General features: G+C 43.0%; 1 protein-coding gene across 15 annotated transcripts in view; it reads left to right on the forward strand.

Annotated features, from left to right (window-relative positions):
- tnk2b (tyrosine kinase, non-receptor, 2b) overlaps positions 1-18,414 on the forward strand; it is a 543,428-nt gene extending 525,014 nt beyond the window's left edge. For 13 of the 15 annotated variants that reach the window (XM_072474109.1, XM_072474118.1, XM_072474119.1 and 10 more), the window contains 3 exons: positions 900-995; positions 2,942-3,069; positions 14,328-18,414. In XM_072474109.1, coding sequence (XP_072330210.1) covers positions 900-995; positions 2,942-3,069; positions 14,328-14,334 — 231 coding nt within the window. In that variant the 3' untranslated portion in view covers positions 14,335-18,414. The remainder of the gene's footprint in view (positions 1-899; positions 996-2,941; positions 3,070-14,327) is intronic. The other 2 variants (XM_072474115.1, XM_072474124.1) reach the window with 1 other exon arrangement.
- The last annotated feature ends 1,082 nt before the right edge of the window (positions 18,415-19,496 follow it).

Genomic DNA, 19,496 nt, shown 5'->3' on the forward strand with positions numbered 1-19,496 from the left:
AGGAAGGTGCATTCATGACGAGGCCAACGGGTTGAGTATCAACCTACAAAATCCTTCCAATGTGCCAATGGCTGGTGGTAAAAGCGAGAGAGACTCCTGGCCAGCCATGCTCAATATGGAGTGGCGCCCCTCAAGCTTTATTATAAGCCTCTGGTAACAGGCCTAGTGACCTGTTCCAGGAAAACCCTTTACGTGGGGACAGATGAAAGTCTGCCTTGAGCACCACTAGGCTTGGGAAGAGAAACAACAACAACAATAGAGTTGCTTAATTTTGATCCATCCATCTCTTTACATTCAAGAGTTTAATATAATTTGCAGTTTTCTTTTGCATATCTTAATTAATTAAAGTTACAGGTAGAACTCATTTACACTTGATTACATGATGGCCATCTCTATATCTGCAGTGTGAACTGTATGTTGCTTGTTATATGCACACAGGTAACGTGTGTAAAGGTGCCTAATTTACCAAGATCCAGATTGGCATACAAATTTGTAGAAAGTGTACAGTTCCCAGCAGTAGCTTCAACTATTCATACCATTCAGGAACATTCCAAACAAATAAGGATGGTCAATAAACTAATGGTGGGCATTGTGGAATTTGTTTATATCATCTGTGATATTTTAGTCATTAAAAAGATTATGAAAGAGAATATAAACTGCAGTAGGTCTAAAATAAATAAAGTAACTTTCATGGGAGGTGGAATAGTTCCCAATGATGTAAACAATTAAATCTTGACATTGTACCATCAGTATAGGCACTGCATACGTGACGTAAACACTGACACTTTCTGTTGGACTGCTCCATCAGAAACACAATGGTTCTAAAGAGGTAGTGACTCTTTACACCAGAAAGATGGTGTGGTAATAAATCAGACGTTCAGAAATGTTTCTATGTTCAGGTTCAGGAGAATGTTCATGGCGTTACGACAGAGGAAAGTCAGACTGCGCTTCAGAATCACACCTGGAACGTTCAAAAAGCCGTACAGTACCTCAAGGTAACCATGAACTCGGATCCACCCTTTACCTTATTTGCACTAACCCTAAATGAGAACAGTGCTGTGGAGGCACTGCCAAATAAAGTAGATTCTAGCTTTTAACTTTGAAACATTGCTGCTCTGAAAGCCCATCAATTGACAGGTTTTGCCAGGTAGTTCCACTTTTGCATAGTTCTTATTGGGTTCAGTGACAAATCAAATTCCTTGCTTTCCCTGCATGTTGATCCCTGCGCTGGTGCTGTTAACAAGTCAAGCACTTAGTGGGCCACAATCCAGGCCTGAACCTTTGAATTGCATTATACTCCAAAGAAAGGATGCTACTTCCCTTAATGTAGATGGCCTTGTTTTACTAGTCAGTTGTTGCATTGTGGCAGGTTACAGCAAACTTCTTTCTCACTGAGGCGGTAAGAATTCATCCTTTTAGATACTAGATTTCTAAATACATTTTAACACAATACATCTTGAGGAATATTGTTAGTTGAAACTACTTCCTGTCACTCTCCCCTAATAGCGATAGTCCTCTTGAGTTCTTCGAAGAGTGAGTTACTATTTCTGGTTACTTAATATTTTGTGCTTCATTACGTGTATTTATTTTCTGATATCAACTCTTGTGTCAGCAAACCAGCACAAATTTGGGAAGCCGCAAAAGCTACCAGTAATCAAAGGATTAATGGCACTAGGTGTTGGGCCAGGCTGTCCCTGCTCACCTGGGAATAGTTTGTAATCATTGAAGGAGTTTGTGCCAAATAGGACACAATGATTCTTGTTCAAACCCGTGCAGTGCCAGTGCCCTGGTGTTGCAACGTATGGATGATCCTCTTCAGACATGATTATGGTGAAGAGGAACTAAACTTTTAAAATGTGGATTGTGTGCTACCATACCGGGCCAATGTTCAGCCATATTCTCAGCCACACACAAATTAACACAAGCTGAGCTAACCCTGTGATGTGTGTTTTACTTTATCTGCTGATCATGATTTGACAGCAGTTAAAGTGGCTGTACTTTTTGTTGCAGGATGAACTGTATGAAAATTAACTTGTAATCAAACCACACACCCACAAAGTGAGTAGAAACATAGATAAAGGCACCTGGCCAATTGCGGCACAACCAAGCTTGTAACAAGCACTTCCTTTAAAAAAAAGGGGCAAAACTCACCCATTCACAAACTTTGGAAGGTTGAAAACCATTATGCTATTCAGCAGAGTAATTTTGTACAACTTTACACTGGTTGCATAGATTCTGTTTTCTGATTTAACATGTTCTGTTGACAGTTGAGTTGAGCCATGGCTGACTTTTAAAAATGTAACTGGCCTTGGTGGATTGCATTTAAATAGTAAACACTATTTCATAGGGTTCAGTGATGTACTGTAATCAGCTTTGCTCCTACTCTTTGGTTTTAACAGCTGCACTATTATAAAGCTACTACAATGTCAATCTTTGCAAAGTAGAAATGACGCCAATTTTTGGAGAGCTCTGATGATATGGTGCGGAACAGAGTGTATGTGCAATCTAGTAAGTTGGGAGACCATACTGGGAAATGACTGAAAGTCACGAATCACATCGTCTTTTCTATTGTTTATTGCCCTGCTATATTCTGCCCTTCCTCACTAGGTATTTTGTTCTGACAGGAAGATTTACTTTAACCAAAGACCCGATAAAGCTCAGTTCACTGATTCTAGGGAGTTTTGTTCTGGTTACAGTCCATAAAACTGCAATGATGATAAATGCAAAGATATTGTGGAATTAATGGAGAGTTGCAGACAAGCATCTGAGCATTCAGCCCACATTGCAAATCTTTTGTCTTTAAGCAGCAGAAGGGAATTGAAGTTGTTTGTATACAATGGAAAGCTATGTTGTTTATCTCCAGTCCTGAACCTATGTGATAGAAAATGATCTATGACGATCGGAGATCTTACTGTTGCAGCCTGCATTGTTTTCCTCTTAGGTTGAGCAATTATTCTGTCTGGGATTGAAGACGAGAAGTGATTGTCAGAAAATTCTGGAAATGTTTAACTGGAATCTGGAATTAGCCAGTTGCCACCTGTTAGACACTTACAGTACAGCTCGACACAGGTATGTGGAACGGCGTATGGCTTCTTTGGATTTTGCTTGTTCTAGTTATTGATGTGAAGAGATAAGGAAGGACATGTCTATGATCCTGTCCTTTGGGTCGAAAAGGGGAACTACTGTAATATATTCTAACCCTATCTTCATCTACATTGTGGTTTTTAATTCATTGCCATGCTGATGTGAAGTATCAAAATACAATGCCATTTGTGTTGTAATATACTGTTCTTTATACAAAACGAACATGAAAGATTGAACTTAAAAGCATACAAATTAGGAGCAAGAGTATGCATTTCAGCCCCTTGAACCTGCTTCACACATGGCGGATCTGATTCATTTCTGCCCACTGTACCCTCGGAGTTTTGATTGTCAAGGGAGTCAGTCTAACGTGGGCTTAAAAATATTCAGTGACCCTGCCTCCAACACCCCATGGGGAAGACACTTTTACAGACTCATGACCCCCCGAGAGGAAATAATTCTCCTCAGCTCTGTCTTAAATGGGAGATCTTTTATTTTTAAATATTGTCCCCTAGTTCTAGTCTCTCCTACAAGGGAAAACATTCTTTCAGCATCCACCCTGTCAAGTCTCCTCAGAATCTAAATATTTCAAAAAGATTCTCCAAAACTCTAATGGATACAGTCCCAACCTGTCCAATATTTACCCCTTATCAAGAGAACCTTTTCTGAACAGCTCCTAATTTATTTTGGTCTTTCTTAAATAAGGAGTCCAAAACAGTACACAGTACTCTAGACGAGTTCTCACCAATACCCCAGACAGCTGTAACAAAACATCCTTACTTTTATATTTAATTTCCGTTGCAATAAAAAACAACATTCCATTTCCCTCCCCAATCACTTGCTGTGCCTGCATACAAAGTTTTTGTGATTCATGTACAGGACACCCAGGTCCTGCTGTGGTACCTCGAGAATTCTGCAATCCATCCCCATTTAAATGGTATTCTGTTTTTTAAATTCTTCCTGTGAAAGTGGACTAGTTCACATTTTCCCACACCCTACTTCATCTGTCAGAATTCTTCCCCTTGACTTAACCTATCTATAAACCTTTACAGACTTCTTATTTCCTCTTCACTCTTACTTTCCTACCTATCTTCGTGTCATCAGTAAATTTAGCAGCAATGGGTCCGATTCTCCGAGAATTGCGCGCCGGCGTTAGGGCGTCGTGGCGCGGTTGCGGCAATTCTCCGGCCCGCGATTCTCCGAGGTGCGGAGAATCGGCGACATTTGCGCCGGAGCGTTTGACGCGGCACCGGCCGCTGGAATCGGCGGGGCCCCCGATTCTCCATCCCGGATGGGCCGAGTGGCCGCGCGGATACGGCAGAATCCCGCCAGCGCTGTTCACTCCTGCTCACTGCCGGCGGGAACTCTGCGCGAAGGGTCCGGGGGGGCGGGGGAAAACGCTCCTTCACTGGGGGTGGCCTCCGATGGGGCCAGGCCCGCGATCGGGGCCCACTGATCGGCGGGACGGCCTACTTTGTTGCGCGGCTGGCCCCTGAAGCCCCACGCCATGTTGAGTCGGGGCCGGCACGCTGAAGAGGTCCCCCGCGCATATGCAGGTTGGCGCAGCCCAATTGCGCATGCGCGGGTTGACACGGTGCCCATTTGGCGCCAGGAAGGGAGGCTGAAGCGGCGTGAACCGCTCCAGCGCCATGCTGGCCCCCTGTGGGGGACAGAATCGGTCGTCCCCGTGCCCGTTTCACGCCGTCGTGAAACGTGACGGCGTTCACAACGGCGCGAACACTTTAGTCCCCATTCACATTGCTTGTTGCTTCTTCAAAACACTCCACCAAATTAGTGAAACATGATTTCCTGTTCACAAAACCATGTTGAGTCTGCCTGATTGAGATTTTCAAAATGTTCCACTATAACCTCCTTAATAATAGATTCAATCATTTTCCCTATGATGGATGTTAAATTAACTGATTGAAAAAGCGGGAACTGAGTGTCAGAGTGGGAGCAGAGAGTCAGAGCAGAGATTTAAAAAGAGTGGGAGCCGAGAGTCAGAGCGGAAATTTAAAAAGAGTGGGAGCTGGGAGTCATAGCGGAGATTTAAAAGGAGCGGGAGCCTAGAGTCACCACAGAGATTTAAAAAGACCAGGCACCAAGATTCAGAACGGAGATTTAAAAAATGCGGGAGCCTAGATTCAGAGTGGAGATTTAAAAAGAGTGGGAGCCGAGAGTCAGAGCGGAGATTTCAATAGAGTGGGTGCCGAGAGAGACACCTCTGGGCAGTCTGCTGAGTGCTGAGTTTGAAATAAAATTTGGGAGAGACGTCACAGGAAAATGGTAATGCATTGGCTGGTAAGTAATTGCTAATTTGCATGACCTATTCTAAATTGCTTTCAGATTAAAGGTAAAAAGGGAAATATTTTACAGAATAGAAAGACTAAAACAGCTGGAAGTTTAAAAAAAAGAATTAAATCTAATTATATAAAATAGAAATGCAGGGCCAGGTGATATGTTGTTCCTGCATGATGTGGGAGCTGGTGGACCCCATTGTGGTTCCCAATGACCACATCTATAGTCAGTTTTGGTTGCTTGAGGATCTCGGCTCAGAGTTGATGAGCTGGATTCTGAGATTTGGATGCTGCGACACATCAGGGAGGGGGGAGAGGTACCTGGAAACTTTGTTTCAGGAGCCAGTCACACCCCTTAGACGAACTAACTTGAATTCAGCCAACGGTCAGGGATGGGAGGGTGTGGCTGTGAGTGAGGCAGGTAGAGGGACCCAGGAGGTAGGGTTGCAGGAGCCTCAGTCCTTGACCTTGTCCCAACAGGTTTGTCATTCTTGCTCCCTGTGTGGACAGGAATGGGGACTGCAGAGCCGATGAGCAAACTGATCACAGCACCGTGGTACAGGGAGCGTTCAAGTGGGGGAGGGGGGGGGAGAGAGAAAAGAAATGTAGTCGTAATTGTGGACAGTATAGTTAGCGGCCTAGACACTGTTCTCTGTGACCAGGATCGAGAGTCCCGAAGATTGTGTTGCCTGCCTGGAGATCGGGTTCGGAATATCTCATCTGTGCTGCAGAGGAACTTGGAGTGGGAGGGTAAAGATCCAGTTGTCGTGATCCACGTAGGTACCAACAACATGGGTAGGACAAGAATAGAGGTTCTGCTGAAGGAATATAAGCAGCTGGGTGCTAAATCAAAAAGCAGAACCAAAAAGGTAATAATCTCTGGATTACTATCTGAGCCATGAGCTAATCGGTACAGAGTCAATAAGATCAAAGAGGTAAATGAGTGGCTCAAACATTGGTGTGGGAGAAAAGGGTTTGAATTCATGGAACATTGGCACCAGTACTGGGGAAGGAAGGGGCTGTTCCACAGGGACAGTTTTTACCCGAATCGCATAACTAGGGCTGTAGATAGGACTTTAAACTAAATAGTGGTGGGGAGGGTTCAGTTGTATGGAAAATTAGAAAACCAAAGTTAAAAGAGAAGGTGAGAGTGCAAGTTAATGATGATGACTTTAAATGAGTTAAAGTGGCCAAGGGCTCAGGAGAGGTTAGTAAAGTTTCAAGAACACGTAATAGAGCAGAGAGTATAGAAAGAGGCAGGAATCCAATTCCTGGCACAGCATAAAGGGAAAACAATGAGAATGGGGACGGTCACTGCTGGACTGAGGGTGTTGAACCTAAATACGCGCAGTATACAAAACAAGGTAAATGAGCTTGTTGTGCACATTGAAATTGGTGCGTATGATGTTGTGGGTATCACAGAGACGTGGTTGCAAGGGGATCAGGGCTGGGATCTAAATATCCAAGGATATATGTCCTATTGAAAGCACTGACAGATGACCGAGGGGGCGGGGTTGCATTGTTAGTAAAAAAATTAACTTAGTTCAATAGCAATAAGCGATATTAGGTTGGAAGGCATAGAATCTGATTGAGTAGAGTTGAGGAATCGCAAAGGAAAAAAAGACCCTGATAGGTCCCCTAGCAGTAGTCAGGATGTGGGGCAGAAAATAAATTAGGAGACAGAAAAGGCATTTAAGAAAGGCAAGATAACAATAATCATGGGAGACTTTAATATGCAGGTGGACTGTGACAATCAGGTTGGTAGCGGATACCAAGAAAAGGAATTTGTGGAATGTTTATGAAATGGTTTTTTTGGAACAGCTTGTGGTAGAGTCCACTGGGGAACAAGCAATTCTGGATTGGTGATGTGTAATTTATGCAGACTCGATTAGGGAACTTAAGGTGAAGGAATCATTATACCAATTCTACCACAGTATTGGATTGGATTGGGATTGGATTTGTTTATTGTCACATGTACCGAGGTACAGTGAAAAGTTTTTTCTGCGAGCAGCTCAACAGATCATTAAGTACATGGGAAAAAAAGGGAATAAAAGAAAATACATAATAGGGCAACACAAGGTATACAATGTAACTACATAAGCACCGGCATCGGATGAAGCATACAGGGTGTAGTGTTAATGAGGTCCGTCCATAAGAGGGTCATTTAGGAGTCTGGTAACAGAGGGGAAGAAGCTGTTTTTGAGTCTGTTTGTGCGTGTTCTCAGACTTCTGTATCTTCTACCCGATGGAAGAAGTTGGTAGAGTGAGTAAGCCAGGTGGGAGGGGTCTTTGATTATGCTGCCCGCTTTCCCCAGGCAGCGGGAGGTGTAGATGGAATCAGTGGATGGGAGGCAGGTTCGTGTGATGCACTGGGCGGTGTTCACAACTCTGAAGTTTCTTGTGGTGCTGGGCCGAGCAGTTGCCATACCAGGCTGTGATGCAGCCAGATAGGATGCTTTCTATGGTGCATCTGTAAAATTGGTAAGGGTTAATGTGGACATGCCAAATTTCCTTAGTTTCCTGAGGAAGTATAGGTGCTGTTGTGCTTTCTTGGTGGTAGCGTTGACGTGGGCGGACAGATTTTTGGAGATGTGCACCCCTAGGAATTTGAAACTGCTAACCATCTCCACCTCGGCCCCGTTGATGCTGACAGGGGTGTCTACAGTACTTTGCTTCCTGAAGTCAATGACCAGCTCTTTAGTTTTGCTGGCATTGAGGGAGAGATTGTTGTTGCTGCTGCACTCCACTAGGTTCTCAATCTCCCTCCTGTATTCTGACTCGTCATTATTCGAGATCCGGCCCACTATGGTCGTATCGTCAGCAAACTTGTAGATGAAGTTGGAACCAAATTTTGCCACGCAGTCATGTGTTTACAGGGAGTAGAGTAGGGGGCTAAGTACGCAGCCTTGCGGGGCCCCGGTATTGAGGACTATTGTGGAGGAGGTGTTGTTCATTCTTACTGATTGTGGTCTGTTGGTCAGAAAATCGAAGATCCAGTTGCAGAGTGGGGAGCCAAGTCCTAGGTTTTGGAGCGTTGATATGAGCTTGGCTGGGATTATGGTGTTGAAGGCGGAGCTGTAGTCAATAAATAGGAGTCTGATGTAGGAGTCCTTGTTGTCGGGATGCTCTCGGGATGAGTGTAGGGCCAGGGAAATGGCGTCTGCTGTGGACCGGTTGCGATGGTATGCAAATTGCAGTGATCAAGGCATTCTGGGAGTATGGAGCTGATGCGCTTCATGATCATCCTCTCAAAGCACTTCATTACGACTGAGGTCAGGGCCACCGGACAGTAGTCATTGAGGCACGTTGCCTGGTTCTTCTTTGGCACCGGTATGATGGTGGTCTTCTTGAAGCAGGTGGGAACCTCGGAGTGGAGTAGGGACAGGTTAAAGATGTCCGCGAACACCTCTGCCAGCTGATCTGCGCAGGCTCTGAGTGCATGACCAGGGACCCCGTCCGGGCCCGTCGCCTTCCGAGGGTTCACTTTCAGGTAGGCCGATCTGACTTCGGAAGCTGTGATGGTGGGTATTGGTGAGTTATGGGCTGCTGGGGCACTCGACAGCGGATTGTTGGTTACCTGCTCGAACCGAACATAGAATGCATTGAGTTCATCGGGGAGGGGTGCGCTGCTGCCAGAGATACTGCTCGGCTTCGCTTTGTAGCCCGTTATGTTGTTTAGTCCTTGCCACAATCGTCGAGAGCCTGTCTGTGACTCTAGCTTGGTTTGATATTCTCTCTTGGCATCTCGGATGGCTTTGCGGAGGTCGTACCTGGATTTCTTGTATAGGTCAGGGTCCTCTGACTTGAACACCTCAGATCTGTCCTTCAGTGGGGAGTCAGTCTCGCAATTGAGCCATGGTTTCCGGTTGGGGAACGTACGTACTGCTTTCTTTGGCACGCAGTTGTCCACACATTTGCTGATGAAGTCTGTGACGGTAGTGGCATACTCATTTAAGTTGGTCGCTGAGTTCTTAAATATGGACCAGTCCACTGTCTCTAAGCAGTCATGTAAGAGCTCTTCTGTTTCCTCGGACCAGCACTGCACGACCTTCTTAGCTGGATTTTCCCGCTTGACTTTCTGCTTGCATGCCGGGAGAAGGAGCACCGTCTTATGGTCTGACTTCCCAATGTGCGGTCGGGGGATGGAATATGTTAGAATTTACCCTGCAGTTTGAGAGGGTGAAGCTGGAATCAGATGTAATGGTTTTACAATTGAATAAAGGTAACTACAAAGACATGAGGGACGAGCTGGCCAGAGTTGATTGGATGGGGAGCCCAGCAGGGAAGACAGTTGATCAACAATCGCAGGGGGTTTTGGCAGTTATTCGGGAGGCACAACAGCAATTCATCCCAAGGACAAAGAAACATGCTAAGGGGAGGACAAGGTATCCATGGCTGACAGGGGAAGTCAAGGACAGCATAAAAGCAAAAGGAAAAGCATACAATGTAGCGAGAATTAATGGGAAGCCAGAGGATTGGGAAGCCTTTAAAAGCAAGCAGAGGATAACTAAAAAAGTAATAAGGAGGGAGAAGATGCTGGGGGCGATTCTCTGAGCCACGCAACGGGCCGGAGAATTGCAACCGCGCCACGATGCCGCGATTCTCCGAGGTGCGGAAAATCGGCGCCGTTTGGCACGGCGCAGGCGCTTGGAATCAGCGGGGTCGCCGATTCTCCGGCCCGGATGGGCCGAGCGGCCGCGCCGATACGACAGAGTCCCGCCGGCGCCGTTCACCCCTGGTCGCTGCCGGCAGGAACTCTGCTGGCAACGGTCGGGGGGTGGCCTGTTTGGGGGGGGCGTCCAATGGGGTCTGGCCCATAATAGGAACAAAGAAATGGCAGAAGAACTGAATAGGTACTTTGCATCAGTCTTCAAAGTGGAAGACACCAGTGGCACACCAGAACTTCAGGAGAGTCAGGGGGCAGAGATGAATGAAGTGGCCATCACCAAAGAGAAGGTGCTGGGGAAACGGAAAGGTCTGAAGGTGGATAAATCATCCAGACTGGATGGACTACACCCCAGGGTTTAGAAGGAGATAGCTGACGAGATTTTGGAGGCATTGGTGGTGATCTTTCAGGAATCACTGGAGGCAGGGAAGGTCCCAGAGGATTGGAAAATGGTTAATGTAACACCCTGTTTAAGAAGGGAGGGAGGCAGAAGGCAGGAAGTTGTAAGCCAGTTAGCCTGACTTCAGTTGTTGGTACGATTTTAGCGTCTATTATTAAGGATGGGATTGCGGAGTACTTAGAAGTGCATAGCAAAATAGGACTGAGTCAGCACGGATTCGTCAAGGGGAACTCATGCCTGACAAATCTTTGGAGATACCGAGGAAGTTTGACAAAGGAGACCAGTGGATGTGATCTATTTAGATTTCCAGAAGGCCTTTGACAAGGTGCCGTACAGGAGGCTGCTAAATAAGATAAGAACCCATGGTATTTTATTTAAATTCATTTCCGGGATGTGGACGTCACCCATGGTATTTGTTTTTATTCACTTACGAGATGTGGGCGTTTCTGTTTAGCCCAGCATTTATTGCCCATCCCTAGTATTTGGGACAAGGTACTGGCAAGAATAGGGGATTAGCTGACTGGAAGAAGGCAGAGTGTGGGGATAAAGGGGTCGTTTTCAGGATGGCAGCTGGTGACTAGTGATGTTCCGCAGAGGTCAGTTTTGGCACCACAGCTATTCACAATATATATTAATGATCTGGAAGAAGGACATGAAGGCATTGTTGCTAGGTTTGCAGATAATACAAAGGTATGTAGAGGGACAGGTGGTGTTGAGGATGCAGAGAGCCTTTAGAAGGACCTGGACAGGCTACGAGAGTGGGCAAAGAAGTGGCAAGATTATGTAGAAAAGTGTGAGGTTATGCACTTTGGTACGAAGAATAGAGGCATAGATTATTTTCTAAAAGGGAAAAGGCTCTGGAAATCAGTAGCACAAAGGGACTTAGGAGTCGGTAGTTCAGGATTCTCTTAAGGTTAACATGCAGATTCAGTTGGCAGTTAGAAAGGCAAATGCAATGTTGCATTCATGTCAAGAGGGCTAGAATACAAGAGCAGGGATGTACTGTTGAGACTGTATAAGGCTCTGGTCAGACTCCATTTGGAATATTGTGAGCAGTTTTGGGCCCCGTATCTAAGGAAAGATGTGCTGGCATGGAGAGGGTTCAGAGGAGGTTCACAAGAATAATCCCCGGAATGAAGAGCTTGTCATATGAGGAGTGGTTGAGGACTCTGGATATGTACTCAATGGAGTGTAGAAGAATGAGGAGGGGATCTCATTGAATCTGTGGAACTCATTGCCGCAGTAGGCTGTGGCGGCCAAGTCACTGAGTGTCTTTAAGGCAGAGATAGATAGGTTCTTGATTAATAAGGGAATCAGGAGTTATGGCGAGAAGGCAGGAGATTGGGGATGAGAAACGATCAGCCATGATTGAATGGGGGAGAAGACTTGATGGGTTGAATGGCCTAATTGTGTTCCTTTGTCTTATAGCCTTCACTGGCCTGTGCTTTCATGCATTCTCTCTACCTTCTTTCTTGAATAGATGAGTTACATTCACTTTTTTCCAATCTGATGGGAACTTCCCAGAATTTAGGAACATTAAATCCACTGCATCTACTATCTCAGCAGCTACTTCTTTTAAGATGCTTGGATGAAGTCCATCAGGCCTGGATGTCTGTCAACTTTTAGTTCAATAGTTTTCTCAAGACTCTTTCCCTGATGATGGTAATTGTTTTAAATTCCACTCTCTCTTTCATCTCTTGGTGTGCACTTATTCTGGGATGTTAGTTATATCCTCTACAGTGAAGACAGATGCATAATATCTGTTCAGTTCATCTGCCATTTCCTTATTTTCCAACAGTAATTCCCCAGATTCACTCTGTAGCAGATCAACGTTCATGTTACTTATCCTTTCCTTTTTTAAATTCCTGTTGAAACTCTTACTATCTGTTTTTATTTTCGAGCTAACTTTTGCTCATACTCTAATTTCTCCCTTTTTTAGCCATTCTTTGCTGGTTACCATATTGTCTGATCTTCTAACCTGCCACTAATCTTAATGGAATTGGGTTCATTTTCTTTCAATTTGATACTATCTTTAATTCCCATAGTTAGCCACGTCCTTCACATGGAGTCTTTCTTTCTTACATGAGTGTATCTTTGCTGAATGTTACAAAATATCTCCTTAAATGTCTGTTACTGCATCTCTACTGACTTATCCCCTAACCTAATTTCCCAGTTCACTTTAACCAGCTCTGCCTTAATTTCCTCATGGTAACCTTATTTAAGTTCAAAACACTAGTAACTGAATGTGAAATTCAATCATGTTTTGGTCACTGCTACCTAGAGGCCATTTGCTATGAGGTCATGAATTAATCCTGTCTCATTGCACAATACCAGAACTAGAATAGCCTGCTGGCTGATTGGTTCTAAAATTTGCTGCTCCAAGAAATTGTCCGAAATCACTCCGTGTCCTCATCGCGTCATCTCTCTCGATGCACTAAAGTCACATTTAATTAACAGAGCTACATCTCCCTGCCTTTTCCTAGCTTCCAGTCCTTCCGAAATGCCATGTGTCCTTGAATATTCAGGTCACAGCCTTTGACATCTTGCTCTCTTTAAAGGCTATCCGATCACACATATTTATTTCTATTTGAGCTATTAATTAATCTCTTTTATTGTGAATGCTAAATACATTCAGATACAGAGCCTTTAACTCTGTTTATGCCATTTTTGCAGCCTCCGGCCTTATCTGCTGGTGCACTCTGTCCATTTCTGTCATATTCTGGTTATCAGTTATCTTATTACTAGCTTACCCTCGGTCTTGTCTACTAATTTGTCTATCCTAGTTATTCGACTTGCCAGAAAATTAGGCCCAGCACAATTCAGGTGACGGCCGTCCCAACAGTAAAACTCCCATTTCCCAGGTACTGGTGCCAATGCCTCAAGAATCTAAACACATTTCTCCTGTACCAGTTTTTGAGCCACATATTCTACTCCCTAATCTTATTTACCCTATGTTAATCTGCTCATGGCTCAGGTAATAATCCAGAGATCATCACCTTTGCGGCTCTGCGTTTTAATTTAGGCCTTGGCTGCTCATACTCCCTAAGCAGATCCTCTTCCCTCGTCCCGTCTGTTGGTACCGAAGTGGACCATGACCACTGGATCGTCCCCCGCCCACTGCAGGTTGCTCTCCAGCACAGAGCAGAAGTCCTGAACTTTGTCATTAGACAGGCAACACAGCCTTCTGGACTCTGGCTCTCAGCTGTACCATGTTGCCACAATTAGTTACTCATCCACCCTGCAGCCCCCATTTTCATTCATACAGGTTGCAAGCACTTAGAACCTTTTGGATAATTACAAGTGGCTCCTCTATTTCTATCTCAGGGTCCCCATACCTGCCTCACTCACAATCATGCCCTTCTCTCCTTGACCATTCTTCAAATCAGAAGACACCATCATGAGGAGTGTGACTGACTACTGGAACAAAGTGCCCAGATAACTTTCCTCCTCCATTGCAGACATTGCAGTGGCTGTAGCTTGGTCTCCAGCTCTATGACAAAGAGCCAATGTTCCTTGAGCCACAAACACTTACTACAGAATTTACACAATCTGATGCATCAAATAATGCTTCTATGCCCCCTGCAGGCCATTTCTTTGCAGTGAGGGGATGTAATAATATGACTAGTGAGCAAATTTCCCCATTAAACTTTGTTCCACTCAAGGTTATTATTCTCCAAACTTTTAATAAACCCAAAAATACAGATAGATTGATTATTGAAGCTTATTTATCTGCATTTTCTGTCACAAAGCCAGTCTTGTCAGTTATATGAAAAAGCGTCAGAGCCTTTAAATGAAACAGTGGTTCAGTGTGTGATGTCTACACAACTGAGAACAACCAAAGTGTCCACAAGACAAACTAACTTTTTTTTTTGTTGACCTATAGGCGATGATCAGCTTCTCAACAGAAGAGAGACCTCAAGACATTACTGGTTTATTGTCCCAGTACCTTTCTTACCTTGCAGGGATTGCGAAATATGCTACCTACATACTCCCAGACAGCATTTTCCAGAGTAAAAGTCTCGAAGCAAAGGGTATTAAATGACTATCACTAACCCACTCTCGCACTATCTGTGCATTGTGGTGCTACTGGGAAGTGCGAGTCAGCTTCTGAAATGACAGTATTCTTCAAAAGTAACAGGTTATTTGTTTTGTTCTTGGTGAAAATATTTGTAATTTTATGGCATAACCCAACAGTCTGCTGTATATAAATATATATATAAATATATAATATAAATTTTACTTGATAACTTGTTGACAGTAGATTACAGTTGTGTTTATATTTTGCATTGAATTTGTCATATTGGATATTCTAATAATTATTTAATTTACTTTCCTAAAAGACAGTTGAATGATTCAGTTTGATGTCCTGAATTTCCTATCAAGGTAAAGTTTAGCTACATTCAGGAGATGCAATCTTTTAAAAGCCATCGGCACTAGTTTACTGAAAGAAAATTTGTACTGAGCAAGTCATGCTAAATCTGTCAAAGTATTTATCTTCTTCAATATGCTTAATTTTCTCCTCTTTACGACCGTGTTAAACAAACCTGCAAATTGGAACCGTGGATTTAAAGCCTCACATAATTACAATAAAGTTTTGGATTTGTTCACTATCCCCATCAGTAGAAGGGCAACACCCTGGATTTTCAAGTCATAATTTCAAGTTCTAGAGTTCCCCAAAACAGTAATTTCTTGGACTAAATTCCGTTCATGAGGTGCAGCAATGGTGCTCCCTTAGGGCAGGGATAGTAGTGATGAGTGAGAAAGGAACTGACATAGCTGATGTTGTCGCAGTAGCAACATAAACTTTCAACAAACCAACCAAAGCTATACAAGTAAACCTTGGCAGTAATTGCGGAGAAATCTGTACTGCACTTTACTGTCCTGCCCCACTAGCTCAAGGTGGCAATGGAGCCTTGGTGAACATTAGGGAGCATGGATTAAATTTTGGAGGTGGCCAATTTTATCTGTGTTGCAAATAAAGGGGAACATGATGAACTTGATTTAATTATGAAAAATTTATATTTTGTTAGAGGAGAAACATGGCTCAAATTGACACATCTATTTGAGAAAATCAGGCCACAGGCACTCTGACATAATACAAATTAAATCTGCGTAACACTGAGAAAAATTTCTTAAGACTCTGAGTCTATCAGTTTTATTAAATCAGTCACCCCCCCCCCCCCCTCCATACAAATTAAGTGGTTTATTGTAATCAGTATATAGCTGTTTGAGTTATTAAAGGGTGAAGTTCTCATTCTTGGTGTTCTGATTCCATATCACAAAGCCTGTATATTTCCAGCTTTGTAACATCACCTTCAGACACTGAAACGCTTGCCCATGCTTTTATTATCTCCAGGCTCAACTATTGCAGTGTTCTTTTGTTGGTCTTCCATCCATTTCCCCCATTCTCAATGATCTACATTAACTTACAGTCCCTCCTCCCTGTACAGTTGCCTTTCAAAGGATTTTTTTCCCACTTATTAGGCTGGCAGTGCTCCCTCGCGTCCCTTGGTTTAAATTTAGCCTAAATTTGAAAATGTGGTCCTGTACCACAAAATACAAATTCTAATTAGTGCTGCAACAAAACACCTTGGCAGCCTGTATAAATGCCAAAAGACAACTGTTCCAGTAATAAAGGAAGTTGCAAAGTCACCCTGATGTCCCTGATGTTTAGCTTTGTTCAGTTTACAAAGGTACACGGTGCAAGTGCAGCGTAACTGGGCGATGAAATTAGGATCTTCACACACCCTTCTTATACTATTAGAACAAGCAATTTATCTTGTACAAACATCATTTAGTTAGAAAATTGGATGGCTCGATTCAGTTTATTAAAGTCTGCTGTTGTCTGGCTGAGAGAGGGTGGACTAGAGGCAAATGTCTGCTGAGGTTATATTCCATTCTCAGGTAGGAGGGTGGAGGGCAATGTTTTAATCCCACTATATTTGCCAATTAGCTGGGAGAGAAGATTCTCAACTCAATCTAACTTGCATATTCTGCAAGTAGGAGTGAACCAAAATTATAGTTTGCGTTGACAGTGTGAAACTAACCTTGTTGAATTGGAGATTCAAACTGAAATGTGTGGCATTATATTCTTTCTGAGAACTGCAGTAACATTTCAGTTTTTGAATCAAAACTAGAGCAAGCTTATAGCTTTTAATGTTTCAAGATAAAGTCAATTAAAATATGTTCTACAGTTACATATTTTGATGATTATACTTCTTAGTAGAATTACCTCATACTTTTGCCATTAACAACTTGTAGCAAGTCACTTTTCTAACTACTCTGTTAAAGGAAAAGTACATTTTGAAAATGGGAAACGGTCTTGTTTTGTTGAAAGGGCCAATATCCATCAGGACAAAGGATGGTTGAGGAAACGATATTTGCTTTGGTTACTAAATAATCTTCAATTACATAGGAATGATTCCACAGTCCCAGCAAAGTACCATAACCAAAAGTGTGTGGTCCAGAGAATTGGGGAAAGACATCATATGGGACACCACTTATAAAGTTTCCCCTGATTTTGCGACTATCAGTTTCCCGTTTGTCATTCCACTTTTTGCTTCACCAAGGAGGTTAGGGCAGGATAGTCTTGATCACAAACTTTTTCTGTCATAATCATGAGTGTTTTTGTGTCATCAAATAACTATCCACCCAAGATTAAGCTAGTCTTCTGCACAGCACAGTGTCTACTTGAGAACTTAAAAGAATGAATCAAATTGACCAAGTTTGTTTGTATTCTGAAATTCAAGTTTTTGACTAACTGTCAGCACAATACCACAGCTACTAAAATGGTCTTCTCTGTAACCAGATTTAAAACTCCTTAACCAACAGCGCAAGTAGTTTGAATGAGCAAATGAACTTTAATGGGTTTACTCTTCCTCCCCGATTAAGCTAGTCCTGATAATTCCCAACAGAAGTGGTGTTGGAGAATGATAGCAAATTGGTCAGTCTGGGCCTAAAAACTGCCACCAAATGTCCTGCTCAGAAAAGTGCTGAACAGAAACATTTGGAAAATGGCCTGTGTAAGTGAGTTAAAGAGAACCTCTTACTACAATGAACTCTGAATGGGTTTTAAAGCCAGCAAAGATTAAATTTAGTAACATTATGTATAGACATTGTGTTGGTGCCAGAGATTTCTGAGAAACTGAACACTGCACATTTGTATAAAGTTTATTTTTCAACCTGTTTTGTAGAAGCTTGGTTGTTGCATGTCTTGTGATCAACATTGCTTGGATTGCAACATTGTCATAATGCTACATTTGAGAAAAAAATGTTAGTGTTAACTCAGGTCTCGTTGGATCCTTGCAAAAATAAACTTGTGTATACTGAAACCTGAGGTAATTCCCTCTGTAATATAAGAACTGTTTTGACGTTATCCTTTGAATTCCTTGACTATTTGTAAAGACTGTACGATTAGTGATCGACTAGGTCTGTACAATTTCACTGTAGCATCCATAAAAATGAAACTAATGCTCACAATTAAGAAAGGGCATTAGTGCATTGCTGCTATGTTTCTCCCATTCCACTTTCTCTTTGGATTGCATTTTTTCACTGGTGTGTTTGAGGAGCACTTTCTTGAAAAGAGGCTACAATTGACCATGTTGGATATGATACCCGATACCCAGAAAACAGGAATAAATACAATCCTATATCAATATCTATAACATTTGTATCACTGTACAAAACGTTCCTTGTATAGGTACTGGTATTTAAATAATGAAAGTGATAGTGGTATCGCCATAGCTTTACCCCTACCCAATAGGTAACAAAGTTTCAACCATATCAGGAAAAAGTGATATGTGCAAGGAAGGGGAGAGAATAATTTACCGCTGCAGAGCACAGCCATTCATTTGCTTTAGCCAGTCCAAAGAATTTATAATATGGTGAGAAACACAATAGCATGTTCAAAGTATTGTATAAATTGTGTTGTTTTCATAAAATAAAAAGTTACATTTATTTCTGAAATAAAATGATTGTATGGGTTATTTTTATTTACATGGAAATATATTTCCTAAACCTATTTTCTGTTCAAATCTGGGAGAATGGGACTATAATTTGTGATTGCACATGTACAATTATAAACATAGGGGTATTGAACATTTGCTCAGGTGTGTTCGAGCTGATGTTATATGGACAATATGGGCTCGAATTCTAAAATTAATATTTGTATAACAGATGTCCATCAGATGCAATGTTAAAGCAAGATGATGTCTCATTGTACCAGTAGCTCAGGGGGATTTGCTTGGTTGTCAACTACAGTTGGTCCACTGGAATTGGTATGTCAGCCATACAGCTTTTTACCATTTTTGTAAATAATCGACATAGATGTTAGAGGAGTGGTCTGTGAATTCAGGGATGATACAAAAGTTAGGACTGTGGAACAGAACAAATTCAGATGGCAGAATTAGTGAAGAACAAAGAACAATACAGCACAGGAACAGGCCCTTTGGCCCTCCAAGCCTGTACCTTGGCCAAAACCTTCAGCCCTTCCTTGTGCCGTATCCCTCTATACCCATCCTATCCATGTATTTGTCAAGATGCCTTTTGAACACCGTTAATGTATCTGCATCCACAGCCTCCCCTGGCAACCCGTTGCAGGCACTCAACACCCTCTGCGTATAAAACCTGCCTCGCACATCTCTAAACTTTGCCCCAAGGACCTGAAACCTATGCCCCTTGGTGACTGACCCCTCCACCCTGGGAAAGAGTGCCTGCCCATCCACTCTATTCATGCCCCTCATAATCTTGTAGACCTCTATCAGGTCACCCCTCAACCTCCGTTTTTCTAATGAAAACAGTCCGAGTCTATTCCATGTCTCTGCATAGCTAATACCCTCCAGACCAGGCAACATCCTGGTAAACCTCCGCTGCACCCTCTCCAAAGCCTTCACATGCTTCTGGTAGTGTGGCGACCAGAATTGTGCGCAATATTCCAAGTGCGGCCTTACCACGGTTCTATACAACTATAGCATGACTTGCCAGTTTTTATACTCTGTGCCCTGTTCAATGAAGGCAAGCATTCCGTATGCTTTCTTGACTACCTTGTCCACTT

The sequence above is a fragment of the Scyliorhinus torazame genome, chromosome 14 (genome assembly GCF_047496885.1).
Source record: "Scyliorhinus torazame isolate Kashiwa2021f chromosome 14, sScyTor2.1, whole genome shotgun sequence".
NCBI lineage: Eukaryota > Metazoa > Chordata > Chondrichthyes > Carcharhiniformes > Scyliorhinidae > Scyliorhinus > Scyliorhinus torazame.